This window comes from Eurytemora carolleeae, unplaced genomic scaffold (assembly GCF_000591075.1).
Source record: "Eurytemora carolleeae unplaced genomic scaffold, Eaff_2.0 scaffold64, whole genome shotgun sequence".
NCBI classification, from domain to species: domain Eukaryota; kingdom Metazoa; phylum Arthropoda; class Copepoda; order Calanoida; family Temoridae; genus Eurytemora; species Eurytemora carolleeae.
Genome location: NW_019396205.1, coordinates 389,060 through 416,157, shown reverse-complemented (window position 1 = coordinate 416,157; position 27,098 = coordinate 389,060). Strand labels below are relative to the sequence as shown.

Here is a 27,098-nt window from a genome sequence, read left to right as displayed (position 1 = left end):
TATGGATTTTTTTAAGGTTTCGTGTTAATGGTTCTCATAAAATAAACTCTAGCAGACATAATAATATTATGGCTTTTGAAATTAGGTATTACATTGCTAATTCATAACAAAGACGATATCCAATTCGTCACTGAATTCCCATGTTTATTGGAACACCCTGTATAAAACATATATACATTAAATATAACTGGTAAACCAGAAAATAGGTAAATTATTAATGTCGTCTTTATTTTTTTCTCTTTCAATTTGTCGTTTAAGGATTTTGTTAATTTTATTTATCTCTAAGAATGTGCCTTAAAAGATTTTAGACATGTACTATTAATTATAGCATTACAAAGTACAAGATTTTTACCAATATTTCTTAATTTAAAGAAAGTATGAAGACGACATCCATACAACTGTATACATATGAGGAAGTGAAGGAGATGGTTGAAAGAGTGGATATGGATGGAAGTGGGAGTATATATAGTTCCTGTATATATAGGAGGAAGTAAAGGAGATGGTTAAAAGAGTAGATATGGATGGAAGTGGAAGTATATTTCCTGTTTATATAGGAGGAAGTGAAGGAGATGGTTGAAAGAGTAGATATGTATGGAAGTGGAAGTATATATAGTTCCTGTATATATAGGAGAAAGTAAAGGAGATGGCTAAAAGAGTAGATATGGATGGAAGTGGAAGAATAGTTCCTATTTATATAGTAGGAAGTGAAGGAGATGGTAGTGAGAGTAGATATGTATGGAAGTGGGAGTATATAGTTCCTGTATAGGAGGAAGTGAAGGAGATGGTTGAAAGAGTGGATATGGATGAAAGTGGAAGTATCGAGTTCCTGTATAGGAGGAAGTGAAGGAGATTGTTGAAAGATTAGATTTGGATGGAAGTGGAAGTATATAGTTCCTGTATAGGAGGAAGTGGAGGAGATGGTTGAAAGTGTGGATATGGATGGAATTGGGAGTATATATAGTTCCTGTTTACATTGGAGTAAGTGAAGGAGATGGTTCAAAGAGTAGATATGGATGGAAGTGGGAGTATATAGTTCCTGTATAGGAGGAAGTGAAGGAGATGGTTGAAAGAGTGGATATGGATGGAAGTGGGAGTATATATAGTTCCTGTTTATATAGGAGTAAGTGAAGGAGATGGTTCAAAGAGTAGATATGGATGGAAGTTGGAGTATATATAGTATCTGTATAGGAGGAAGTGAAGGAGATGGTTGAAAGAGTGGATATGGATGGAAGTGGGAGTATATATAGTTCCTGAATAGGAGTAAGTGAAGGAGATGGTTGAAAGAGTAGATATGGATGGAAGTGGGAGTATATATAGTATCTGTATAGGAGGAAGTGAAAGAGATGGTTGAAAGAGCGGATATGGATGGAAGTGGGAGTATATATAGTATCTGTATAGGAGGAAGTGAAGGAGATGGTTGAAAGAGTGGATATGGATGGAAGTGGAAGTATATAGTTCCTGTATAGGAGGAAGTGAAAGAGATGGTTGAAAGAGTGGATATGGATGGAAGTGGAAGTATATATAGTTCCTGTATAGGAGGAAGTGAAAGAGATGGTTGAAAGAGTAGATATGGATGGAAGTGGTAGTATAGAGTTCCTGGAGTTTCTTCTATTAATGGGTAAAATATTGCAAGAAACTCCTTCTACTGATGATCTGAGAAGTATATTTACAGGTCAACATTCTTTTCATTTATTAACTCAATTATGATTAAACTCTTAGTACAGGGGTAGGCAATTATATCAATACAATGAAGACGATGTTTTTTTAAGTTTTGATATTTTTTTTTCTAAATTACAATTTTACAAGTAACAAAAGAGAAGATTTTTTAATTGACAGCTTCTCTTGACTTCCAAGTTTATGTGTATCCATGCTGTTTAGCAGCTTGATATAAATTAAAAACGAAACTGAATTTATGTTCATATTTTAATCGCCTACTACTGTATATATGTTATTATGTCACAATTTTGTGGGCCTCAATGTGCGTTCTCAATCGTGGGATCTCACCAGTGCGTCATCAACGTCCGTCCTTCATGTGAGTCCTTAATATGCGTCCTAAATTTGAATATCTGCGTCCTGTGTACGTCCTACCTAGAGCATTTTAATATTTAATATTCATGAAAAATTTATTTTAAACATTTTCCTCTAGCTCTTATTTTGAAATCCTTATATCTTTGCAAACCTTAGATATTTCAAAATTTGACTATTTGATACTTTGAAATATCAAAACATTAGGCTGTGAAAGTGTAAGGAGAAAAGATTAGAAAATTTGAGTTTGAGAAGAGTAATTTCTTACTTTACAAACTGTAATACATTGTTTCTTGATTATGTAATTAATATGTGGATTGTACTCAGTGATACTAAGAAAAACTACTGTATTTATTGTACTGCAGTATTTGACAAGGATATGAGTGGGTTTGTCTCCAGTAGTGAACTAAAGTACGTGATGAGTCAACTCGGAGTAAACTTCTCTGACGAGGAAATCATAGAGATGATTATAGAGGTAACAAACATTATGGTATGATTGTCGTTTTATTTTTTATTTTTCTTAATATGTAATAATGATAGGTCGCTACCCAGCCAGACCCCAAGGTGGGGATAGGAGGTCTTGATTTGACTTTGGGGGGTTACTGCGCCTCTGAAGGCGGGGCAACATAGCTATTTAGGAAGCCGTAAATAGACCAGTAAGGCGGAAGTGAAGTCCTTGCTTAATATTGGTCGTATCATATTTCTAATGGGTTCTCATCTGTCCTCGAGGTCCATATGTTGCTATCTCTCTGGTATCCTGACTGGGTCTTCACAAGTCGGTGTCAAATCGGGCCCATCACAGGATCCACCCCCTCCCCCCCAAAAAATATTTTGTGGGATTGGGAGGGGGGAACACAAGGTCTTGCCCCCCAAAAATATATCGGCCATATTATATTTCTAATGGGTTTTAATCTGTCCAGGAGTCCATATGTTGCTATCTCTCTGTCTATCTATCTCTCCGCATCATCAGCTGCCGGCAGCTGTTTTTAAAGTTGTTTCCAACCCCACCCTCCGCCCCCCAGGCCTTAAACTGGCTTTATAGGGATGCCCTCTCTGCGCCCTAAAAATGCTTCAGGAGGGCGTCCTGACTGGGTCTTCACAAGTCTGTGTCAAGTCAGGGCCTATACACAGGGTCCACCCCCTCCCCCAAAAAAATATTTTGTGGGATTGGGAGGGGGGAACACAAGGTCTTGCCCCCCAAAAAATATATCGGCCACATTACATTTCTAATGGGTTCTCATCTGTCCAGTAGTCCATATGTTGCAAACTCTCTGTCTATCTATCTCTCCGCATCAATAGATGCCGGCAGCTGTTTTTAAAGTTGTTTCCCACCCCACCCCCCTCCCCCAGGCCCCGGGCCCCCAGGCTTTATAGGGATGCCCTCTCTGCGCCCTAGAAACGCTTCAGGAGGGCCTCCTGACTGGGTCTTCACAAGTCGGTCTGAAGTCGGGGCCTACACAGGGTCCACCCCCCCCCCCCCCCCCCAAAAAAATATTTTTGGGGATTGGGAGAGGGGGACACACACCTTCCCCCACAAAAAGATTTTTTTTGGGGGGGGGGGACACTGACTTGTGAAGACCCAGTCAGAAAAAAATTATTTCCAAAAAAAACATATTTAATCACAAAAATTTTATTAAGAAGTTTATTTCTCAAATCATATTAATAAAAAAATAGGCTGCAAAAGGAACGGGAAGCAGGATGCCATCTAAATTTTAATGTTTTTTTCTCATGATACAAGAATTTGATATTTTTTTGCAAATATTGAAAAAAAGGAGGACTTAGTTAAGTCAAGGGCCGCCTAAGTTCCCATTGAAGGTCCCCTTGGTCTGGCTGGGTAAGGATTATCTAATTTTTATTCTTTATAAATGATTCACAAACCCATAAAACTGTGGAATAAGGAAAATTACATTTAAGCAATAAAATCTTATGAGTATTTGATGCTCTCAAAGAGCAAATAGTTTTATCAGTTTTGTGGATACCACTGTACGTTTTTTAAATAATTTTGTATTAAAGAATTAATTGCTAATAATAAAACATATCTGTTACAAATTATAAAACCCTTTCCCGAAATTTCAAACACAATAAATTCGATTATGTCACCGTACATAGGTAGCACGTAGTACATAAGGTGGTAGGCGATAATACCAATATAATGAAGACGACTTTCGATTTAAATTTGATTCGTATTAAACTTTTAAACAGCATGGATACACAAAAACATGGAAACAAAGAGAAGCTGTTAATTAAAAAAGCTTTTATTTATTCACTTGTAAACTTGTTATCGGAAAAAAGCTTGCTAAAAATTAAAGCTTTAATAAAAAGTCGTCTTTCATTATACTAATATAATCGCCTATTACCGTAGCACATAATATTTAAGACTCAGGCTCAAATTCAACCTTATTCAAAGAGTTTAATGTCGTCATAAAAGTCTCATCCTTAGTGGGTAACCCTGCATATAAAACATTTATTACAGGCTGACACTAATGGGGATGGTCAGGTAATAACAAATGTTTGTTTTGAATTCTAACATTGATAACATTTTAAAACTTTATGGAAGATCAACATTTGTAAGAAAAGAATAATTTAGAAATTATCTTTAGTTATCTGTCAGAGAAAAATAAATGTAGTCTTACGTTTCTAGGTTTATGCCTACTTTACGTAGAACCAATATTGATTGATTTATTTTATTTTTAGTCTTGTTTAGTCATGAACCCAGGGAAGGTTCGTAATTGCTCACAGTTTTTAAAATTTGTCTCCAAACAATTTTGATTTTCGTAAAATTTTAAAAATCCAAAGTAAAAAAATTTGTAAATTCTCTAGATGTTTTTTTCATTGTTTTATCAAAGAAAAAATGCTGATTGAGCATTAATCAAAATTTGAAATAAAAGATGGGCGCGAATTGCCTTGATAGTAGGGTTTCCACGAAAAGGCTAAATCTTTTGCGCAATTTTTTTTTTTGCGAACTTTTGCGCTATTTTTGCGCATGAAACGCAATGAGTTTTGCGCTATTTTTTTACGCAATTTGCGCAAAACCGGAAATATTTTTTGCGAAAGTTGCGCATGAAACGAAATTTTAGTTTTGATTTGCGCAAAACCGCAAGTTTTACGCAAAATGTAACTTTTTAGGCAAATTGTCAAAAATTGATATTCTAAGCTTAGAATTAAACAGCTGAAGATTTATTCCATACATGAAAAAATATTAACATACAAGAATGATAACGATTATACTACACTCAACTGGTTACTTCCAGTTACAAAAAGTTTAAATTAAGGGACCAAAATTAATAAAATAGAAATTAGAGAGTGTGAAATTTGGCAATATTTTAATCCTATTAAATATTTCAAGTGAACCTTAAAAGCTTTGACTAATTAGGTATGAATTATATTCTTAAATTTTTTAATCAAATTTCTTAAACCTTTTTAATCTCATATAAAATAATGCAAGAAAGTATTCAATGCCTGAAGAATCCACTTTTAGGAAATATGCATGTCCAAAACTAAAATTGTCGAGAAAATTGTGAGATTTGAACTCTTCCTAACTATCATTGTCTTACAATATCCTTCTCTAATCTTACAATATCCTTCTTTAATCTTACAATATCCTTCTTTAATCTTACAATATCCTTCTCTAATCTTACAATATCCTCCTCTAATCTTACAATATCCTTCTCTAAACTTACAATATCCTTCTCTAATCTTACCATTTTCTTTTCTAAACTTACAATATCCTCCTCTAATCTTACAATATCCTTCTCTCTTACAATATCCTTCTCTAATCTTACAATATCCTTCTCTAATCTTACAATATCCTTCTCTAATCTAATCTAATGGAGGACCCCTTTTCCCTTTAACCAGAATTTAAACTTGGTAATGGAAAAGTTGGAAACTTTTTGAAATCTTTCTAAACATTTATATTGATTTCTCAGTAGCAAAAATATAAATTTTATTGAATTTACTGTGATATCAATATCAATATCAATATAACATTTTTATACTATTTGAAAAAAAAGAAACAGTAAGGAAGACGACCAATAAGAAAAAGTATGAATGAGAATTCTTTCTACTTTTATAAAAAAGACTGAATAGTTGTATTTACTAACTTATAATTGAAGCGAGACCCAGAAAACTGTGGATTAGGAAGACGACTGTTTTTTGCCTCTTATAACTCTTCCTACTAGAATAGGTCACAATTCAGCAACCATTTTAGTTGGATTCCTTTGTTTTGTTCCTGGTTTCCTTTGGCCTGAAACTAATTTGCATAAATATAATAAAGATCATGTTTAGACTGGTTCTTGGAGTAGAAACCTTCCTTCTACTCAGGTTGTATATTGTATAGGGTCAGGTCCAGTTATCAAGGATAGATCAGATACGTCTAGGGGTAAATACAACCCGGAGATGTTCAACACAAATACCTGTTCTCTTGAACAGACCCAACTCTGATAAAAGGGTAAAGAATGAAGTATGTTCCAAAACTGATAAATAAAATTATCTCTGGGTTGGATGGATATCTGGTGAGGTTTTGTATCAGTCATGTTTCCTCTTCTCATCCTGCTAATACCAGTCCTGGTCCTGGGACAACGGTTCAGGTTCAACATTGCTCTAGTTTTTTTATTTTATTCCTATGAGGTAGAAAGTGAAAATGAAAAGTAAAAATGGGTCAAAACACGAGTTGGAGGAGAAATCATTGCAATAAAGCGCAAAAAGACTGATTACTCTCCTCAAACTCTAACTTTCTAATCCCTACATCCTTACAATCATTATGCTGGACATATCAAAAGATAAAATCTGTGAGATTAAATTGCCAAGGTTTGAAAATCCAAGGTTTACACCCTGAAAATGCAAAGATATAGAAACTAGAAAAATAAAGAGTTTGAAGCGAGTAATCAGTTCCGTTCAGTCATCACCCATCTTTGGGGAATATTTTTTAACATTGTAAAAAATGTATTAAAATATATAGCTGATAAGTTATCAAACCATCAAGGATTTTTTTGCAAAAAGTATTCCGTTGGTTTATCTTATCTCTAACTATGTAGGACGGATGGATTGTGCGGAGAAGATAACCTAGCTCCGAATATAAACCTTGCAACCTGTGAGGTTGATCTTATCTCTAATTATGTAGGACGGATGGATTGTGCGGAGGAGATAATTTAGCTCCGGATGAGAACCCTGCATGTGAGGTTTATTTTATCTCGTAATTATATAGGACGGATGGATTGTGCGGAGGAGAAAATCTAGCTCCGGATAGAAACCCTGTGAGGTTTATTTTATCTCTACCTATGTAGGACGGATGGATTGTGCGGAGAAGATAACCTAGCTCCGGATGGAAACCCTGCAACCTGTGAACATATTCCTCCCTTCCCAACCTGCTGTCAGAAGAACGGTCACTGCGGCTGGAGCTGCGATGATGGTGAGAAAAACGTCTGAGGTCGAAAATTTTGAATCAAAAAGTCCTAGATCGAAACTTTTGAATGAAAATGTCTGAGATCGAAACTTTTGAATGAAAAAGTCTTACGTCGAAATGTTTGAATTTGTTATCCCTTTAACAAACACTATCTTTTGAAGTCCAACTTTTACAGACTTTTACCCAAAAAGGATGAGACTATAATGACGACCTGAAACTAGTAGATTGTAAAGGTCTTAATTAGTCATATTTAGTCGTTTTCCTTTAATCTAGTTTATTGAAAAGAGATAAACAAGTTTACATCTTTGAAAGAAAAAAGACCGAGTAGAAACCGTCTTTAGTTTCGTCCTTTGTGGATAACCCTTTATTTTAATCCCTTCTGGATATCTCGATGAGAGGTCCCATAAATATTAAACTGCTGCTATCACACTTATCCGTTTAAAATTATAATTTTTCAAGTTTTGAACTCATGCGATGTAGATTTGCGCCATCTTAAGCAAAAGTTCCCAGCTCTGGAGATTTAAAAATGATTTAATCATAAGGCACCAATAATCATGTGAAGAATGTAGATTGCAAACGTTTAAAGGAGTTGTTATAAAATGGTGTCAACGTTATACCAAAATATATACATGTGATATGGTATATGAATAAAAAGTTTAAATAGATCATGTTCTGCAAATACAGAACAAATTTGAAAATTAAGATAACCCAGAAGTGCCTAAAAAATTTAGGGACGCTCTTATTTAAATTTTAATAAAATATGGTTGATAATATAATTGTTACGTCTGTATCGAGTGACCAGAATGTCCACCAATAGCAGTGCAGTATCTGGTTTCATGGCTCCGTCTGTATCATGTGACCAGAATTTCCACCAATGACCATTCAGTATCTGGTCATGTGGCTCTGTTTGCAATAATGATATATATTAGTTTTTGTATAACTTTGACACAGTGTTATATCAATTTCTTGAGACAGAGATTATAGACTCATTGACCTACACATCTAAGGTATTAATCTCAGAGCAGATTTTTAGTTTAACACTCGACTCAGAAATTGATCTAACTAAGCCTAGAATGTCAAATCATAGATCAAATTAGAATTTAAAAGTAAAGGGGGGGGGGTACTGGGTAGAATTTAAAGATTTAACATTTTTCTAAAATATTTTTTAAGCACCCCCTGTCCCGGATGTTGGACGCCCTGCTGAGACCCAATCTCCTGGTGGAGGAGGAGGTGAGAGTGCTCCAGCTCAGGTCTTCACAAGCAACGGTTTGTACAGGTCGGACGGAAAGTGTGGAGTAAGTTATCCCCTAGAGGACGGAACCCTGGCAGAATGTGATCCTAACTCCGAGTACTGGTGCTGCTCTGAACACGGGTTCTGCGGAGGAACCGAGGTACATACTTTAAGTGATTTTAGATGTATAATGTCAGGCGTCCTACCCATATATAGAGTGTATTTCCGATTCACAACGGTACCAATTAAACCTTTCTCTGGTTAAAGATGAATGAGGTATCCTTCTTTTTTAATTAAATGGAACAAGATTACTTATTTTCGATGATAAGATTAATTTTTATTTTCTCAACATGTTCCTTAACATGACGTCTGTAAGTTTTTGTAGAACTTTTTTTACATTTTATGTTGTCGTTATTTAATAATTTCAAAAAACTAATTCTGAAAACGTATCCACACCCAAAGAAGGAGTTTTGAACGTCGAATTTGCCCTCAAACTCAGGATTTAAATATCTTTAAAAAGTGTTATATGTCTCAAATGAATCCGAAAGAAGTTTTTCACAACACTACATACTCAGTTCAACTACCTTAAATAGCCGGTCACTCCTTTTAATGTTTAGGAACATTGCAACTGTGAAACCTGTGTGAACTACAGACCTGTACATGTAGTCGGGAAGGTTAGGTCGGACAGAAGATGTGGAGCTAAGTATCCACTGCAGGACGGAGAACCCGGAGAATGCGACGGATCAACCCAGAACCATTGTTGTAGTATACACGGATACTGTGGTCCTGGTCCTGAACACTGTGATTGTGCCGGCTGTGTAGACTACAGGTAAAGGGTTAATCACATTGGCGGAGGCCGAATTTAAAGAATTTGAGCCGCAGCTTAAATTTAAGGTGCGGCTCAAATATGGTTGGTTACACTTAAAATTGTATTCAATGTTTCAAGATTTAAGCCGGCGCTCAATTGAAATCGGTTTTTGGCGGATTTGAGACACGGCTCAAATTCATTAAATTTTTCTGAAAAAAATCCGTTTTTTTCGCCTTAAAAATCTTTAATTGTTTGTTGCCATTCAATAATGGGGTTTTAGTCAACAGGCAGAAAATAAAATTGTTCTATGTCAAATTTAGAGCCTTCAATATGGTCCCCCACTATACCAAAAATCATCAAATTATTGAGAGATCTGAGGAAAACTAAGAAAGAACTTAGTTTTGTAGTGCAGGCCACGTAGAAGGCTCTAAATTTGACATAGAACAATTTTTATTTTGAGACTGTTGAGAAAAAAGCAGTTTTAGATGGCAACAAACAATAAAAGGTCTTTAAGCGAAAAATTGAATTTTTCTAAAAATAAACTTGAAAATAAGATAATTTATAAAGATGTTGAGATGTATTAGACCAGCTCAAATGAAACCTTTATGTATCTAGCTGAAAATAAATTTTTTTTACATGAACCAATAATGTTTAATGTATAAGCCAAAAAATGTCGTCAGTTTGGCTTATCAAAACTATATGATCGCCACAGGCTACTTGGACTGAAATTTGCGAACAAAGTTATGGTGGAATCGCAGAACCGATTATTTCATTATCATCATTACCTTTGCTGTTTCTATATTTTTTCGCATATTTCTTCTAAATGTCGTCTTCACAGTTAAAATAAAAGAAACCTCCAACTAGCAGCCCTTGCTAAGAAAATTTTCATAAACCTGCGAGATTTTAAAATTGATTTTAATGACTTATTTTTAATGATATATTATTTTTCTCAACCTGTTTGTATCAAATACAACTAGTGAAAAGTATTTGTTACACATGTTTTGTCCATGTTATTTAAGAATTGTAAAAAAACGTTTCTTCTGCTGAAACAGCTGGTGAAATATTACAAACGACTTTACGCTTTTATTCAACAATTGAACATCGTAAAATTGTCTGATTGGTATGAAATGAATCCTAAAGTTTTTCTCTAAAATACTGCACTTTCAGCTCAACAATTTGATTATGATTCATCCAATTACCTCTTTCAATTTACATGAAAACCCCAGTTAAACGAATTGAGTCTTTGCCAGCAACTCTAATTTTATAATCCCTATATCTTTGCCATTTGACGGTTTAAACCTTTCATATTTAATTTAGATTATTTGATCTATCAGAATTTATAGTTTTAAATATCCCAGGTCTACGACATTGGATTGCAAAGATATGGATTAGAAAATCAGAGTTTGCCTTATAAACTCAATTTCTTTGTCTTTCATTTTTCTATTTATCCAGGGGAGGTGTGCCTGTAGAGGTTCCACTGTTTGATGGAAAGGTTCGAGCGGATCGAAGATGTGGTTCAAGTTTCCTTCTCCCGGATGGTTCGGAGAGTGAATGTGACGGATCCAGCGAGAACCCCTGCTGCAGTAAGTGGGGCTATTGTGGACCAGGGGACGAACACTGCTCCTGTCCTACTTGTAAGGACTATAGGACGGAGGAGGATAAGAAAAAGGACTGGGAGGGGACCTGGAGAAAGGATCGGAGATGCGGAGCTGATTATCCGCTCCCTGATGGATCCGGACCCGGAGAATGTAATCCTGAAAGTGAGAATTATTGTTGTAGTAAATGGGGATTCTGCGGAGGTGACGGAGAACACTGTGACTGTCCAGAATGTGTCGATTATAAATCAAAATAAAGGCAAAATATTTTTGTAAAAATGTTTTAAAATTCTATTTGTTGAAATACATTGTTATCAGTATTCTCAGTAACTTCTCTTCAAAACTGTAAAAGCTAAATAATTAAGTAGTAAGTATTACGGAACAAAAAAATGAAACGATAACATCTTTAAACATTTAATTTTTTAACGTATTGGTTGTTCACATTCTAATTTGTTCATTTTGTTGTAAAACTATCACAATTTTTATTATTTTCTATATTTGAATTGTGTTTAAAATAAATATGAATAACAATTTCCTGTTTCCAGTTTAGGCAGGAACTAGAAATTATATAAATAATAAATCTGGGTTGAGTACCCGAGTAGCGTTTAACCAGGGTTACAAGATATACAAACTCCTATCCGACTTTCTAATCCTGGTTTAGCTCCTAGTCCAACAATGAGCTGAATAGATTATCATATTGGTGCTTTAAATATTTTAGGTGAAACGATATCTTAATGTTTTATATCACTTAAAAATTAAATTGTTGCTTTTGATAAATATTTACATTTGGGTTCTGAATGATTTTTATCTTTATACAAATTCATATCTTATTGTTGCTCTGCGCTATTCATGCACTTAAAACGAGGCAGACGCTGAACTCCAACCTTCGAGTGTGCGAGGTGGGGAAGACTTCACTGCCGCGCTTAATTAAAAGCATGATTAAGGGGGGATGACATTTGTAGATCGAGATTGAATCCTAGCTGCAGCGCTCAGTCCAGAAAGTGTCATAACTTAACCTAACCCGTGGCCGCAGTGCTCGGCCCCCTAGCCTATCCTAGCCGCAGCGCTCGGCCCAGAAAGTGTCTTAACCTAACCTAACCCTAAATAAATACTAATTTTATTTAAATAAATTGTTGAAAAAGTGGTTATGTACAAAAGTAAAATCTGCAGTGAAGTCTTCCCCACTTCGCACAGTTCAGCGTCTGCCTTAAAAGGACGATTTTTTTCCGCTAGGTGTCTCTCCCATGTGGAATCATCCAGAGCATCGAGAGCAGAGACACCTGGCGGCCAACTAATCGGCGTTTTAAGTGTGCATTGTATATATAAAACAAATACAAAATATTATGAAATATCAACTATAAACGAATGCGTCAAAAAATTTGTAATATCTCAATGTTTCCTTGGAATTAAATTGATTTTTTACAATCCAAGTCGAATGTTGCAACTTTCTGAATTTTTATGGATTCTGTATGAGTCGTTTTTAACAATTTTCTCCTTATAGACGCAACAGATAGAAGTGAGATTAGCAGCAATTACCATCGATAATTTTTCGCCGTAAGACTATAATTATAGGGGCATAGAAATAAGTATTGCATGGCTACTCGTGTTTCAATAATGTTCATTAGAAGAATTATTTATAGTTTAACTCAAATCCCTTCATCTTAAATACCTCCAGTTTGTTTTTGTTTGATGCAAATAGCTTCTCAATAGCACTTAAGGGAAAGAAAACAGGCAAAATATCTATCTTAATAAACTATGATGTGTGATAAGTTAATAATCTGGTTTTTAGTCTTCATTTATTAATTTTGACCCTTTTTAAGTTTTTCAGGTAAAAAAAATTTTCGCCTGCGCCGGGTTCCATACTTTTGTGCCCCCCCCCCCCTTTCTAAATTCCCAGAAAGACACACAGAGATTAGACATTGTAGTTTGTGGCAATTCAATTTGAATGATTTGTTCATATATTGAACTATTCAACACCCAATTAAGGATATCTGACAAACAATTAGAACTCTATTGCACTAAACTGAAACAGAATATTAGTTTGATAGATATTTATCTCCTATATATATTTAGAGTTTAGGGAGAAGATGTGTTGTTTTCTCACGTCCTGCTGCTGTGGTTGGCAGTCCCTGGAGCAGGGTCTCTTCATCCTAGCACTGGTCGACATTCTCTTCAATATCCTCGTCATCGGGTTCAATATTTCATCAACCTTCTCCGGGTTCGCTAGTCTCAGTGGAGCTCTTATCATAGCAGATATAGGGTTGGCAGTCGGAGCTAAACTTGGGGTAGTAAACTCATCATTTTATAATTTGAGAAAACATCTTAAAGGGACTGTACGTCTATGTAAGTTAACCTCCCTTTCAAAATCGTTGCATGTCCGATTCACAATGATACCATTATTTGGGGAACAATTCTGACAATTTCGTTCTTTGTTTCTGTTGCAAAAATCCGCAAGTTAATTGAAAATGATCAATCTATATAATAAAACAAGACATTCATATATATGTTGCGTAAAACCGCGGCCAAACGGCTGGACCGATTGGGCTGAATTTTTTTGTGGACACTCATGGGTGTTATAGGCTAAATAAATTGAATTTTTTTTTCTGCACGGGCAAAGACTCTTCAGCTAGTTCTCAAATATAAAACATTTTTGTCGATGTGAAGGATTAGGGTGCCGTTGTAAATGCCGCTCTTTGAAATTTTGTCGTCAGTCACATTAATTTAGTTTATTTTAGGTGAAACTATTGATACTGATCTGGTTGGTGATATTCTTCCTTGAGATCCTGATCAGTGTTGTAGTTCCTCCCCTTGTCCTGATTGCTCTACTAGTAGTTCAACAAGTTACAGGGAACAGTGACAGCTTTCTCTTCAACCTTGTCAATCTTGACTTTGAGAGGTATCTTTATCTTGGAATTTGATATTGTTCCTGTCCTCCTGCTTTAAACATTTTGGTAACTTTATCTTGGAATTCAATATTGTTCCTGTTCTCCTGCTTTAAACATTTTGGTGTTTATTCCAATCTTGAATCTTTTTTTGCAATTAAAGGGAGTGACCGGCTATGTAAGGTAGTTAAACTGAGGACGCAGTGTTGTGGAAAGCTTCTTTAGGATTCATTTGAAACATATTTCACTTTTTAAAAGTCTGTAAATCCTGAGTTTGAGCGCAAAATCGACGTTCAAAACTCCTGATTTGGGGGTGGATACGCTTTCAGAATTAGTTTTTTTAAATTATTAATTAACGTCGACATAAAATGTAAAAATATTCTACAATAAACTACAGATGTCATTTTTAGGAATATTTTGAGAAAATGAAAATTAATCTTATCATCGAAAATAAGTAATCTTGTTCAATTATTAGTTTCTATTATCTCATTATTCTAGTTTCTCGTTATTCACAAAGTTTAGGAACATTTTGAGAAAATAAAAATTAATCTTATCATCGAAAATAAGTAATCTTGTTCAATTATCAGTTTCTATTATCTCATTATTCTAGTTTCTCGTTATTCACAAAGATGTTCGCAGATTTTTTATAATTATTATTGAAAAGACGACATTTAAAGAATTTGAAGAAATCTGCGAATAAATTCAAAGAAAATTAGAAATTCAATATAATAATGAAAACGAAATAATCGACAAATTGCTTTTGTGAAATATGTTCCTAGCCATGTAATTAGATTACTGTATAATTTTTACTTTATTTTTCCTTGTCTTTATTTGATAATTTAAAAACTAATTCTGAAAGCGTATCCACCCCCAAATCAGGAGTTTTGAACGTCGAATTTGCGCTTAAACTCAGGATTTACAGATCTTTAAAAAGTGAAATATGTCTCAAATGAATCCTAAAGAAGTTTTCGACAACACTGCATACTCAGTTCAATTACCTTGCATAGCCGGTCACTCCCTTTAATAGGAGAAATTAATTGTTGAAAAATATATGCTTTGAAATCGTGTAATTTTGTATATATTTTTGTTAAACCTTTCCTGCATTTCGTTTCTTCCATTTCCCTCCGCACAGATAAAAAGATAAAAGCTCCAATTCATTCATCAAGATTAAAATGCAAGGAAAATTTATTTCAGTTGCGTATACTCTGCGTACATATTGAAACCAGTTCTCTCTGGGCGGAATTTGTAAACAAGAATAGATGGAACAGTGTCAACAAGGAGGTTTTAAAGCATTATATTTTGATGATTTAGATAATTCCCATAATAGTTTCCTAGGACCAGAATATTTTATTGATTTTTTATTTAAAAGATGGATCGGATGTCAGGCTTCGACATCCTTATTGTGTTTACATGACCGCCCAGAGACAGTACACTAAAGTACAAAGATGCGTACACCTGTGAAATAACTTTCCTTGCATTATAACCTTATATATAGATCTCATAGTTATGAACTGTTTCAACGATATAGGAAGTAGATGATTAGAGTTTGAACCTAGTAATCATTTCTTTTCTCAATTATTTTCTATGTTCAGGGATTCTCACATTAAGTTCTATATCAATATTCTCATTCGGTTTATTGTTGGATTCTTCTATATCTATACTTGGATGATGGCACGCAGTCTTTTCATGCTCATAGGGAGGGTAGGATACTCAGGTAGGGTTGGAACCATGCTCATAGGGAGGGTAGGATACTCATGTAGGGTTGGATCTATGCTCATAGGGAGGGTAGGATACTCAGGTAGGGTTGGATCTATGCTAATAGAGAGGGTAAGATACTCATGTAGGGTTGGATCTATGCTCATAGGGAGGGTAGGATACTCAGGTAGGGTTAAAACTATTTTATGATAGATAGGGTTGAAGATTGGGACCAGTCTGTTCTCATAGTTAGAATAGGTCCTTGGAAATTCTTCCAACTTTTTTAGAATTAGACAAATTTAAACTCTTAGATAATTTATATTTAGATAAGATACAAGAACTGATTAGTAATATGATTTATTCTTAGATAAGATGGAGCAGGGAGTACTAGTTGACAGATCCGGGTGCAAACCCTTCAGTGAGTGCAGGGATGAATTAGTGAGGATAGATGATGGATTCCGTCCTACATCAACCAATAACGAGATCAAACACAGGAACACGCTACAAAAGGTAGGGAACCTCAAGGGTTTTATTTCAAAAATAAAATTGAAAATAATCCAGTTTTTAAATAAAAACCCAATAGTTAAAATAAATGAGAAAGAAGCATGGAGGATCATATAGAAATAAGAACACAACTTTTAGACTGAAAATATTGAAATAGATCAATCAACATGAAGCATAAAATTGTGCAGTGTACACAGATCAATTTCAACTTTGTAAATTGATTTTTAAGCTTTAATAATAATAATAATAATAATAATAAGAGGGCAATTTAGCGAATTTTTGTCCTATGATAACATTTTCATAAACTTTTAAATATTTCAATCGTTTAATCTTTGTAGTTTAGATTGTTTACAATGGTGGAGTTTGTCCATCTGAGGACGGAGTAGCATACTTTCCTCCGTTATCAAGTGCTAGAATTAGACCCGGAGCAGGAACTCCAACCCAACCATGACTGAAGAGCGCAGGACGCGATGTTCTCAAAACTCTCATCAAAATATTCAAACAGAAGGACTGACAACTATACACTGTATGTATCAGCTAGTTAAAGGATTAAATTATTTATTGTTCTAATCAAGGTTAAACACAAAAATATAAAACTATTTTGACATTTTTTTATTCTCTCAGTGCTTCAGAGGAACATAGTACCGGGTTTCATAATCTATAAAATATTCAAGATAAATAATTTGCAATATAAACAATAAATTTATTGAGAAGATAAGCTTTTTGTTCACATAAGTCACTGTGAAACAAATCTATGAAGAATATTTTTGTTTAACCCTATCCCTGCTGGGGTACTTGAAAACCAGGATACGCAAGGGGGGGGTCAATTTGACCCCCCCTCTAAATCCCATGTCCAAATATGACAAATGATACATCATTAGAAAGCTCTTGTGCTCTACTTAAGGAATCTGCAAAAAAATTTGCAAATTTGCGAAAATTGAATTTTTTATCGCAAAATCCAGTTTTATAGTAAAAATGTTTGCAAAAAAAATTTGTCCAAAAAATTAAAAATTATACATTTTTGAAAAGCCCTTTACCATGCCATTTCAAATATGCAAAAATTTTTGCAAAATTTTAAATAACCTGATTTTTAATCAAGAAAAACTAAAAATGTGCAAATTGCCTTTGACAGGTTGTTTGCAAAAAACTTGCAATTTTTTTTTCGCAAAACTTCCTTATGTCATAGGCTTTCCAAAAAGCTAAATTTTATCAAAATCTGACAAGTGAAAGTGGGTCAAAACAAAGATTTAGTTTGTTACAGGCAAATGCAGTCATTCAGGCAGTGTGCCTGAGGACTCAGGCAGTTAGTATTAAAGCCCGATTTTAGGCTCAAAGGGAGAGCTTTGGGTATGTAAGAAAAGTCAGAAAATTTCAACAGCCTCAGACCAATACGTTTTGAGTTATGTAAAAAAAAACTACAGGGGGGGGGTCAAATTGACCCCCCCCCCGCAGCAGGAATAGGGTTAACCTTATAGTTTTGTTTCGGCTGTTGCATGTGGCTTTACTTTACCTACCTCTCAGCTGGGGTTTGTTTTCTCCTGCTCGGAGTAAAGATGAGGACCGGGAGAGGTTGGCTGATACTTTAGCTCTAGAAAACAAATCTTAGTAAGGTTTGGTTGTGGTTTGATATTCGGATTAAGATAAATCGATGGAAAGAGAAGTTTGAAGTGTGAGGGAAGTTACAATTTAAAGGGACTGTGACCACCATCTGAAAAGTGATATGTCCGATTCACAGCGATACTTTTATAACCTATTTTTGTAAAAGGATGAATAAGAAATCCTTTTTTTTTCTCGCAGAAAATTGAATATTTGGTGCTACAGACACCATGAAGGAAAGTGTCATAATTCAAAACGTTTTAGGACAAAAAAAATGACGATATCTTCCTCAAGGGTAGCATTGTAACCGGAAATGCCACTCTTTAAATAGAAGTTACTAAAATTACGTCTGCAGTTCCTTTAGGTTTTTGTGCTTGCGGTAGAGGGAAATAGAGTTTAGTAAAGATTGGTTTGTGTAGGATACATTTTCTTATGCACAGGAAAACATTATTTACAGAAAAAGGAGAAATGAGGATTTAATCATTTGCATTTTCTGTTTATAATCACACCAACTTACCTCGGAATAACGAAGGTCTTATCCGATCTCTCCTGCTCCTCAAACCTATCCTTAGGATGATCAGACCTATCCGGTCTTCCAGGATGATCAAACCTATCCGATCTCTCCCTCTCCTCAAACCTATCCTTAGGATGATCAAACCTATCCGGTCTTCCAGGATGATCAAACCTATCCGGTCTTCCAGGATGATCAAACCTATTGGATCTTGGAGTAGGATTAAACTTATCCGATCTCGGAGTGGAGTTATACTTTTCTCCTCTCGGAGCAGAGTTAATTTTACCCCAACCTTGACCCGTTCTGACAGGCCTTCTCTCCTCAGGATGACTAAAAATTAGTTAATTTATATGAATGGTCTGAGCGGATAAATAGCTCAGGATAATTAAATTTTTGTTTTGCAAAATCTCGCATCCAGAACTAAACCTTGTTTACAGTGTAAAAAGAAAAAGGATTATAAAGATAAAAAGAAATAATTTTGACATGATAATATAGATAAAGAAGTCTTTAAAGGTACGGACTACACTACACAAAACAGAAATTATTTGTCCCGGCGATAAAGTTGCAAATGCAACGAGATTTTAGAATAATCACCATGAGCCCCGTAAAGTAAAGTTACGCCTAACGGATAAATGTTTGTTTCAAACAACAACAAAAATGATTTTTCCGAAATAAATGGAAACATGCAAAGGGCATTTTCTTTTAAAAAAGATTTTGGTTGAACGTAGTGTTAAGACTATCAGACCGAAGAGCAAACATATTTTAAAAAGATTAAATGTCGTCGTTTTATATTAGGGACCGTCTGCCATACATTGAAGTCCCGTGATATGTCGTCTTCATTATCAAAAATTCTCGAAACAGAAATGAATGTTTTCAAAAGTAACTCTCGGATCATAAAAGATAAAAATATTATGAAATATTAACTATTTACGAGTGCGTCGAAAAAAAATCGTTGATTATTGGTTGTAATATCTGAATGATTTGTTTGTAAATTAATTGATTTTTTTACGATCCGAGTCGAATATTACAATTCTTTCTGAATTTGCATGGACGCTACGTACCTCTGTATGAGTCGATTTTAACAATATACGCAACAGATAAGAGTAAGATTAGTAGAATCACCGTCGAATATTTTTCGACGTAAGCCTAGACCCCCTTTCATTTTTCGCGAACATCCCTTTTAAGTTACTGTCCTTGTATATTCAAATGACTCTCCCTGTAATAAGGCGCATGTCCGATTGATAACGACACCCTTCAAACCTTTATATTTTCAATAATGTGAAAGATATTGTTTTTCTAGATTGAATAGAGTTTTTTTTACAATTGCTTTCATTGTTTTTCCGCAGAAATTCTCAATACACTTTTAAGAAAAAACTACAAATGGAAGAGAAATCCTGGATTCATTCATTTAAACAAAAATTTTAAGGGTACCGTTGTGAATCCGACATGTCACTCCAAAATTACGTGTACAGTCCCTGTAATGCTTTAGAATCTCACTTGCTAGGGTTAGAATGCTCCGAGTAGGTTGATCTGGGTCTAGTATCCGGGCGGTTAGAGGAGTAGGGTTGCCTAGTATCTGGGTACTCCGAAGAGTAGGCAGAGTTGGGATAGTCTTGATTTCCCATCTTTTGATCGTCATACTTACTAATCAACAATAAACTATTTGCTCATTCAAAATATTAAAGAGATTTTTAAAGGTTTAAATTATTAAATTTAAAGTATGTAATTAATAAAGTTAAAGTTTACCTAAGAAAATCAAAGGTTGTCTCAATATCCTGAAAAAATAAGAAAAATGAACAACACTATCTTCACTTGTTTCTTTGTCATATAAACTTTACAAATATTATCCATTATTATAAGTATTTATGCTTTGTTAAAGCGAAAACAAAACAAAAAGAATGCTAGAGTTTTTCTTAAATTTCTTCCTCAAATTTAAAGGTTTAAAAATAGTTGACTATATTTTTGAAAAACCGAAACAAGAAGGTTTCAGTGTCAACTGTTTTAATTGTATTATAACTACAATCGCTGTATCTGTGGATATCAAACACTATTTGAAAGTTGTCGCTTAAATTTCATGTTTACCGGGACACCCGGCCTGTAGTTGATTTTCCCGCATTTTATCTTTCAATGGAAGACGACCACAGTCACATTTTTAAGGGCGTTATAGAGATACGGCTCAGTGGAGTTAGTAATATTATATCATGATCAAGATTTGTACATGGATACTTAAAAAAAATAAATGGTTCCGAACAGAAAGATTATCAAGCTACTATCGAAATTTTCAGAAGCCATCTTGTTAATAAAATGAAAAATGGGGATCCCTCCCTTTAACCTGAGGCGATGGTACAGCCTGACTCCGAGTCTGACTCTGGGGCCTGTCTCCTATAGAATATCTAAACATTCCTCCGGGTGCAACATTTTCCTAAAAGGGCAAAAATACAAATATTAGTGCCCCCCTTAGAAGACCTTTTTTGTTAATGTTAAAAAATGCAATCTTCATTTCAAGTTATCTTGACTGACAGTTTTAAATGTAAAACAGTGGAACAGTGTGCTCTTTGTTTTTCTTCAGGCAAGAATTGTTGTTAAAGATTCTGTAATTTTAAACTAATTCATCTTTAAGAAAGATCTTATTCAATGATACATTATAGTTATAACAATTACAAATTACATAATCTTAAGTGGCAAATCAGAATTGAGAGGAAGAAAGAAGCCGACAATCGTTCCTCTGTTTTCTGGCAACCACTGTATCTAAGTTCTGGTTTACCTCTCTCTCCCTTGCTTCTCGTATCTTCTCCTTGAAACTGTGAGGTTTCTGATAAATAGGTCTAACATCCTCTGGTTCATGGTAGTATTGTTCATGCTCCGGGTTAGGATCAGCATAGGTAGGATTCCTGTAGGATTAATGAATTTGAGCTGTGTCGTTGAACTACTTACTATATCGGTTCAAATTTGAACCACCAATTCAAAGTTAAAGATTGAGGAAGGATTTAAATCGGTGTTTCAAATTCAATAAGTTCATTTAATTCATTCCCTGAAGAATACATCAGGACGGGATGATCTTTCATCAAACTCTAATCCATCCTCAGGCTCATCCTTCTCCGGTGTATAGTTTTCTACAGTGAATAGATCTGATCCTATTGGCTGGATCCTGTGCTCTAAGACTGGTTCAGTTGCTCTTTTATTCAGGTTCCCTGGAATGATTTAGCTTGTTCTGAATAAATGAATCGACGGACTTCGAGTCCTGTAAACTATCTTGTTTCTAATTCAAATATCACAAAACCATGCAGTTATGCAGTTTCTTATTAAAATATCACAAAACCATGCAGTTATGCAGTTTCTAAAAATTGACCCAGTTTTTGAAGGAAGTGATCTGAGAGTAGGAAAGAAATATCATAGAGCTCAAAAATAAATTATTTCTCGATTATCAAGTTTTTTTAAAAATTCCTATTTGATTTGGTTTTAAATGTTTTATCTAAAGTGGGACCCCAATATTTTTGTGCATATAGGAAGATGTAATTTTCAGCATTTAAATGTTGCTGTAATGTACATTGTTTTACCTAAAAATCAACTTATAAAGTGAAATGGGTCTGGGTTTAGAATGCACAATTGTTGTGTTTCCTGTTCAATAAACTATTTAAATCATATCGTCTTCCTATCTAATAATTTCATGGTTTCATACATTCTTTAGAAAACCTCTATTTAGGATAAATATATGAATTTACAATTGTTATGATAAGGTTAGATTTATAGATTAATATTTCAAAATACCAGTTGAGTTTGGTTCAGTTTTAGATTTCATAGACATCTCTCTCTGGATATCCTCAAACCCTTTATTTGTCCAGAAATCATTGTCAGGACTATCAATACTCTCACTGGATTCCTAGAGAGAAATAGAAATCATTGGACAAAAATTAGAAAGAGAGAAACACAAATTACTGGACAAAAATTAGAAAAGAGAAACTTAAATTACTGGACAAAAATTAGAAAGAGAAAAACATGAATTATTGGTATAGTATCAGAACGAAAGAGACATTATTGGACAAAAATTAGAAAGTTTTTGATTGCGGTCTTATCGGAAAAAACAGTTAGAACTAGTTGTTTAAAGGTTTATTTTAATATAAGTTCAGACACAAGAAAAGTAAATAATTTATTATTAAATAGGATCATTAAGTGTTTTACTTAAGTAAGTTTCCTAAGACCAAATTTAGTGAATAACAAGAAGATACACTTTTTTTAACTAGGTATTTTCGACTTGATTGTGGTTTGACTATGTTCAGTGGTTTAACTATGTTTACATGGTTCAACTACTCCTTGCTATTCATTAAATCTGGTGTACAGGTCGGCCTTATAAAAACAGAATTTAGAATGTCTAAGTGTAAAGACTTTACTTGCGTAAATATAGAGTAAAGGATGAGTATAGAGTAAAAGTATATAAAGTATACCTGAGTAAATATAGAGTTAAGGATGAGTATAGAGTAAAAGTATATAAAGTATACCTGAGTAAATATAGAGTTAAGGATGAGTATGAGTAGAACCATGTTATAGAAAAGAACGATGAACCCTCTGGAAGTATAGAGAAGCATTGCAACGAACGCATAAACTCCGTTCTCCATAGTTTCCGTTTCAGCACTCTCGGTCCATTTACCGGTATCGGAGAAAATAAACCCGGTGGATACAAGATCCATGATGATTATTGTCAGTGTTAGTCCTATCCATGGGTAGGCAAAATGACGATGAGTCCTGATAATACAATAGATTTCAGATAGAAACTTAGGCAGTTTAACTGTCATTTCATTAGTCAAAATTTCGGAGATTTGAAAAAAAACGTTTAAATTCCTTGAAAATCTACTAACTCTAACTCAATCAGAGTCTTAAACTTTGATTTATATTGACACAAATCCACCAATAAGATTCAAACATAATTTGTAATTGAGTTAAATATAGATACTTCCTTTTTATGCGGAATATTTGTATTCCCGTCTTATCAGAGTGGCGTCATTTCTCATGCGTTTTTAATAACTAAAACATTCGTCATGCAATATTATCGTTTGTTCTAAAATTTTGCAGCTTTTGATTCTTAAATGTTTTTATTGGTTAGAATCGGCAAAGAGGGGGGGGGGTTTGTTTGTCATAAGAAAGGTTTTTAAATATGCAAATTGACTAGAAAACGCTAAAAATAAAGAAGACAAAAAAAAACGACGTTTTATGCGACACTGGGTCAAAATTTGCGTTGACTTGAAAAAAATAATATTTGCTTACTTTGTTACTTTCCGTAAACCTGATGTAGAGAGAACCCATACTGTGTGAAAAATAAGAAACAAAATCTAAAAACTAAAATTAATATTTCTCTTCTGAAGAGGTCGAAAATAACAAAGGAATTGAGTTTTTGCAACAAACTCTGATTTTCTAATCTCTATATCATTGTATACCAATGTCGTAGACCTTAGATATTTCAAACTATTAATACTTATAGATAAAGTAATCTACGTTTGAAATATCGAAGGTTTGCACCATGAGGTTGTTAAGATATTGGGATAAGAAGATTTGAGTTTGTGGCAAAAACTCAATTCCTTTGCGACATTAATCTGAGCATAGACTAAATAAAAATAACAGATAGGACACTAGATGTCGTCTTTTCAAGATTTGGATGAAACAGGCTCTCTCTTTCTTGCAATTCTCGCTGACTGTGCGAAACTCGGCCGCTCTACAGGAGATAACAAAATAATTCACCCTTACATCATCACGTGATATTAAGAATTTAAAAAAAATTGATTTGTGTTTTATTCAAATTCCAACAAAAAATCTGAAGTATCGCATATTTAAAGTGAGGGGTGTGTAAAATTATATGTCATTTTTGTACAGATGCTTGCTGCGGGGAAAATCTTACGTTTTAGGCCTGCGGCTACGGGCCCCTCTTATTTAGGAAGTAAGGGGAGGGTGCCCCCCCCATTTGTTACTCTTTTAACTTGTAGAATAAAAAAGATGACCTGAAAAATAAATATGGTTCCAGGCTTAGTTAGATCATTCGTGTTTTCCACAACTGCTGGAGTTCCGTCACTAAACTTACATTCACCTATACAATTATAATATATACTAGCTGAAATAAACCTACATTCACCTATACAATTATAATATATACTAGCTCAAGTGCCCGGCGTTGCCAGTGAAATTTATTTTCTTAAATCTTATTTTGGAAAAAAATCGAATTTAAAAAAAAAAATCACAATTTATTAGCCTATAAAAAATTCAGCCGATTCGGTCCAGCCGTTCGACCAGTTATAACTCTAACATATAAATATATATAAATGAGCGAGGAGATTATAAAAGATGGATAAGTACACTATGACTATGCTAGCTTTTAAATGATATTTAACCACCAAATGAATTGAGTCTTTGCCACAAACTCTGATTTTTTAATCCCTATTTCTTTAGAACCCAATGTCGTAGACCTTAGACATTTCAAACTATGAATTGTGTTAGTTCAAGTGATCTAAGTTTGAAATATAAAGGTTTACACCATTAGGTTGGCAAATTTGAGTTTGTGACAAAAACTCATTTCCTTTATCATGTTTCTTATATTGATGTTGGATTGTTTGTTCGATTGAACCCGATTGAGTGGCTTGTTTCCCAGAAATTTTACCTGAAGTGACATAAGTAGAGTAGAAGAGTCGCGCTACTTTATTCACAGTGGAACTTTTCTCATCAGAATCCGATACTTTTATCAGACAGGAGTTGCAGAGAAGATAAGTGATATTAAACCCTATACTCAGCAACCCCTCCACCTACAGAAAACAAATTCAAAGTCCTGGAACCCTATCAAGGATTTTCATCTTGTTTTCCTTGTGTGCCGGTTTGTGTCGTCTGTCTTTGTTCTTCAAAGTGATTTGTTGAATAATATTTGGTTTAATTTCAGCATTTTTTTTCTTTTCTTTAGATTCAGAGTTTCATAAAGATCTTATCTATTTAATACAAAAATATATATTTATATGAACATCAATTTTCAGAGTATACATGTCTAAATCATAACATTACCATGAATGTACCTTTTTCTGATCAAGAGTTAATGAGATATATTATTGTATATTTCCATCCCAAAAAAGATAACTTTTATTTGTGGGTTTACAAAAAATGAATGATCTGCGGATACATTTACGAAAATTCAACATGTTTTAAGATGTAAAAACTACGATATTGGCACTATAAGGGTACCATTATGAATCGGAAATACCACTTTTTGAAATTGTAATCCCTTGAATTTGAATTTCTTGAAATTACATCCCAGTCCAGTAAAAATAAAAACTTTCCCAAAAATTTCCTTAAATCTGTGCTTTCTCTATGATTCTTTCCAACTTATATAAACTCAGATGTTCTGATTCCTAGAACTTTTCAACCTGATGATGTTAACCTTTGGCATTTCAAACTTATATTATTTTATCTATCAAAATTCATAGCTTGAAATATCATGGTCTGCGTTTTGCAAAGATATAGGGATTATCTCTAAAATAGCGCTGAGCCTGAAATTTAAGAGAGTATCGTTGGGGTCTATGTATTTTCGTAGATTTTAATTTTAAGAAATCAGGAAACAAAAAAAGAATGTAAAGAAATAATGAAATAATATTTCTTAATAAAATATTGGAATCTGCAAAATTCAAAACTGTCTGACCCCATTCATGATACCGGGTTTTCCAATACTTGATTTTATTACAATACTCTGTTTAAAATTTCGGGCTCTGAACTAACTGTGTTTATAGTGTGTACAGTGTACAGTGTACAGTGTACAGTGTACATTGTACAGTGTACACCTACCCATGTTGTTATTATGGCGGTGAAGATGAGAGGAACTGTAGATATGATCATCTTCGATTCTTTATTCTTGAAACATTTTATCTAATTTAAAATTTTAAATATATATATAAACAAGTGGTAATCTCTGTTTTTTGTCTGCTTGCATGTCCGATCATAACTCAAGAACCCCTTTACAGATTTTCCGTGCAAAACCGAGTCCCCAAACTAGTTGTTGGGCTTTGTGTTAAAATGGTGGAAGCAATCAGACAAACATTTTTAACATTTTTATCATTTTTAACACCAGTAAGGGTTTATGGCCGCTCAGAACTAAAAATATTGTCAAATTCAATTATTTAGAAATTTTTCATAAAAAAATCTGCGAAATTTGTTATTCCTAAAAACTAGGTTGGGAACCTAGTTTTGTCTGTAAACTAAGTTGACGGAAGACGACCTATAAAATTGACCAACACAACTAAGAACATTTTAATAAGGCTCATACATTCCCATGCTCCTTCCGTGTTCTCCAATAAAAAAGGGGTTCATGAGGATTATTGATTCAGACAATCTAACAATCAGGTGACCAAAGATTAGATAGATAAGCAAACAATCAGGTGAACAAAGATTAGATAGATAAGCACTAACAATCAGGTGAACAAAGATAAGATAGATAAGCAAACAATCAGGTGAACAAAGATTAGATAGATAAGCACTAACAATCAGGTGAACAAAGATTAGATTGATAAGCACTAACAATCAGGTGAACAAAGATTAGATAGATAAGCCCTAACAAGCTAAAACTAGAAGATTGGGACGAAGTGCCCTAAAATATAGTATTTAATATTTATCTTGAAATTGTATTTAAATCGAAGAGTCACTTTTTTTATTCTTAACTGGCTTTAATGCGCATAAAATGTACCAAAACTCTGGCTTAAGAGTTATGGTCTTGAGCTAAATTAAAAAAAAATTGAACTACTAAGCTCCCCCCCCCCCACACACCTCTATCCTTTCCTCGGCCGCGCTTTAAAGTTTTCTTGAAATTATTTGATAATAAAACTTGAAAGATGA

General features: G+C 34.1%; 4 protein-coding genes across 8 annotated transcripts; 3 read left to right on the top strand and 1 right to left on the bottom strand.

Moving 5' to 3' along the window:
- The first annotated feature begins 882 nt into the window (after positions 1 to 882).
- On the top strand, positions 883 to 6,465 carry LOC111698111 (calmodulin-2/4). Its single transcript, XM_023468360.1, has 4 exons — positions 883 to 1,672; positions 2,391 to 2,500; positions 4,499 to 4,522; positions 6,310 to 6,465. Exons 1-4 carry the CDS (start codon positions 1,552 to 1,554, stop codon positions 6,463 to 6,465), a joined length of 411 nt encoding a protein of 136 aa, XP_023324128.1. The 5' UTR covers positions 883 to 1,551.
- A 75-nt stretch (positions 6,466 to 6,540) lies between these two features.
- On the top strand, positions 6,541 to 11,380 carry LOC111698060 (lectin-B). Its single transcript, XM_023468293.1, has 5 exons — positions 6,541 to 6,611; positions 7,308 to 7,432; positions 8,597 to 8,817; positions 9,275 to 9,486; positions 10,918 to 11,380. The coding sequence occupies exons 1-5, from the start codon at positions 6,556 to 6,558 to the stop codon at positions 11,315 to 11,317; spliced, it is 1,014 nt and encodes a 337-aa protein (XP_023324061.1). The 5' UTR covers positions 6,541 to 6,555; the 3' UTR covers positions 11,318 to 11,380.
- A 291-nt stretch (positions 11,381 to 11,671) lies between these two features.
- Positions 11,672 to 16,746, top strand: LOC111698090 (uncharacterized). 5 transcript variants are annotated; one of them, XM_023468330.1, is made up of 7 exons: positions 11,697 to 11,778; positions 12,562 to 12,614; positions 13,141 to 13,345; positions 13,796 to 13,956; positions 15,535 to 15,656; positions 16,005 to 16,147; positions 16,485 to 16,746. In XM_023468330.1, the coding sequence occupies exons 3-7, from the start codon at positions 13,148 to 13,150 to the stop codon at positions 16,590 to 16,592; spliced, it is 732 nt and encodes a 243-aa protein (XP_023324098.1). In that variant the 5' UTR covers positions 11,697 to 11,778; positions 12,562 to 12,614; positions 13,141 to 13,147; the 3' UTR covers positions 16,593 to 16,746. The 5 variants fall into 5 exon arrangements, with proteins under 5 accessions (XP_023324095.1, XP_023324099.1, XP_023324098.1 ...); XM_023468328.1 differs by having other exon boundaries at positions 13,134 to 13,345; XM_023468327.1 differs by lacking the exon at positions 12,562 to 12,614 and having other exon boundaries at positions 11,672 to 11,778; positions 13,134 to 13,345.
- Positions 16,686 to 26,156, bottom strand: LOC111698089 (uncharacterized). Its single transcript, XM_023468326.1, has 14 exons — positions 26,055 to 26,156; positions 24,889 to 25,030; positions 24,236 to 24,321; positions 23,508 to 23,572; positions 22,745 to 22,988; positions 22,017 to 22,128; positions 21,280 to 21,439; positions 21,013 to 21,139; positions 20,581 to 20,670; positions 19,995 to 20,023; positions 19,746 to 19,892; positions 18,255 to 18,578; positions 17,656 to 17,729; positions 16,686 to 16,799 (listed from the first exon to the last, which is right to left on the bottom strand). The coding sequence occupies exons 1-14, from the start codon at positions 26,103 to 26,105 to the stop codon at positions 16,762 to 16,764; spliced, it is 1,689 nt and encodes a 562-aa protein (XP_023324094.1). The 5' UTR covers positions 26,106 to 26,156; the 3' UTR covers positions 16,686 to 16,761.
- Positions 26,157 to 27,098: the final 942 nt, after the last annotated feature.

What these genes read in the sequence shown, in the direction of transcription:
- LOC111698111 (XM_023468360.1), top strand. Translation starts at nt 1,552, where the DNA reads ATGGTTGAAAGAGTAGATATGGATGGAAGTGGTAGTATAGAGTTCCTG. An exon ending in TCATAGAGATGATTATAGAG is followed by an intron (nt 2,501 to 4,498) that starts GTAACAAACATT and finishes CATTTATTACAG; the next exon opens with GCTGACACTAATGGGGATGG. An exon ending in ACACTAATGGGGATGGTCAG is followed by an intron (nt 4,523 to 6,309) that starts GTAATAACAAAT and finishes GATCATGTTTAG; the next exon opens with ACTGGTTCTTGGAGTAGAAA.
- LOC111698060 (XM_023468293.1), top strand. Translation starts at nt 6,556, where the DNA reads ATGTTTCCTCTTCTCATCCTGCTAATACCAGTCCTGGTCCTGGGACAA. An exon ending in CGGCTGGAGCTGCGATGATG is followed by an intron (nt 7,433 to 8,596) that starts GTGAGAAAAACG and finishes ATATTTTTTAAG; the next exon opens with CACCCCCTGTCCCGGATGTT. An exon ending in GCCGGCTGTGTAGACTACAG is followed by an intron (nt 9,487 to 10,917) that starts GTAAAGGGTTAA and finishes CTATTTATCCAG; the next exon opens with GGGAGGTGTGCCTGTAGAGG.
- LOC111698090 (XM_023468327.1), top strand. Translation starts at nt 13,148, where the DNA reads ATGTGTTGTTTTCTCACGTCCTGCTGCTGTGGTTGGCAGTCCCTGGAG. An exon ending in GTCAATCTTGACTTTGAGAG is followed by an intron (nt 13,957 to 15,534) that starts GTATCTTTATCT and finishes TTCTATGTTCAG; the next exon opens with GGATTCTCACATTAAGTTCT. An exon ending in AGGGAGGGTAGGATACTCAG is followed by an intron (nt 15,657 to 16,004) that starts GTAGGGTTGGAA and finishes ATTTATTCTTAG; the next exon opens with ATAAGATGGAGCAGGGAGTA.
- LOC111698089 (XM_023468326.1), bottom strand. Translation starts at nt 26,105, where the DNA reads ATGATCATATCTACAGTTCCTCTCATCTTCACCGCCATAATAACAACA. An exon ending in CCGCCATAATAACAACATGG is followed by an intron (nt 25,031 to 26,054) that starts GTAGGTGTACAC and finishes TGTTTTCTGTAG; the next exon opens with GTGGAGGGGTTGCTGAGTAT. An exon ending in AAGACCTTCGTTATTCCGAG is followed by an intron (nt 17,730 to 18,254) that starts GTAAGTTGGTGT and finishes TTTGTTTTCTAG; the next exon opens with AGCTAAAGTATCAGCCAACC.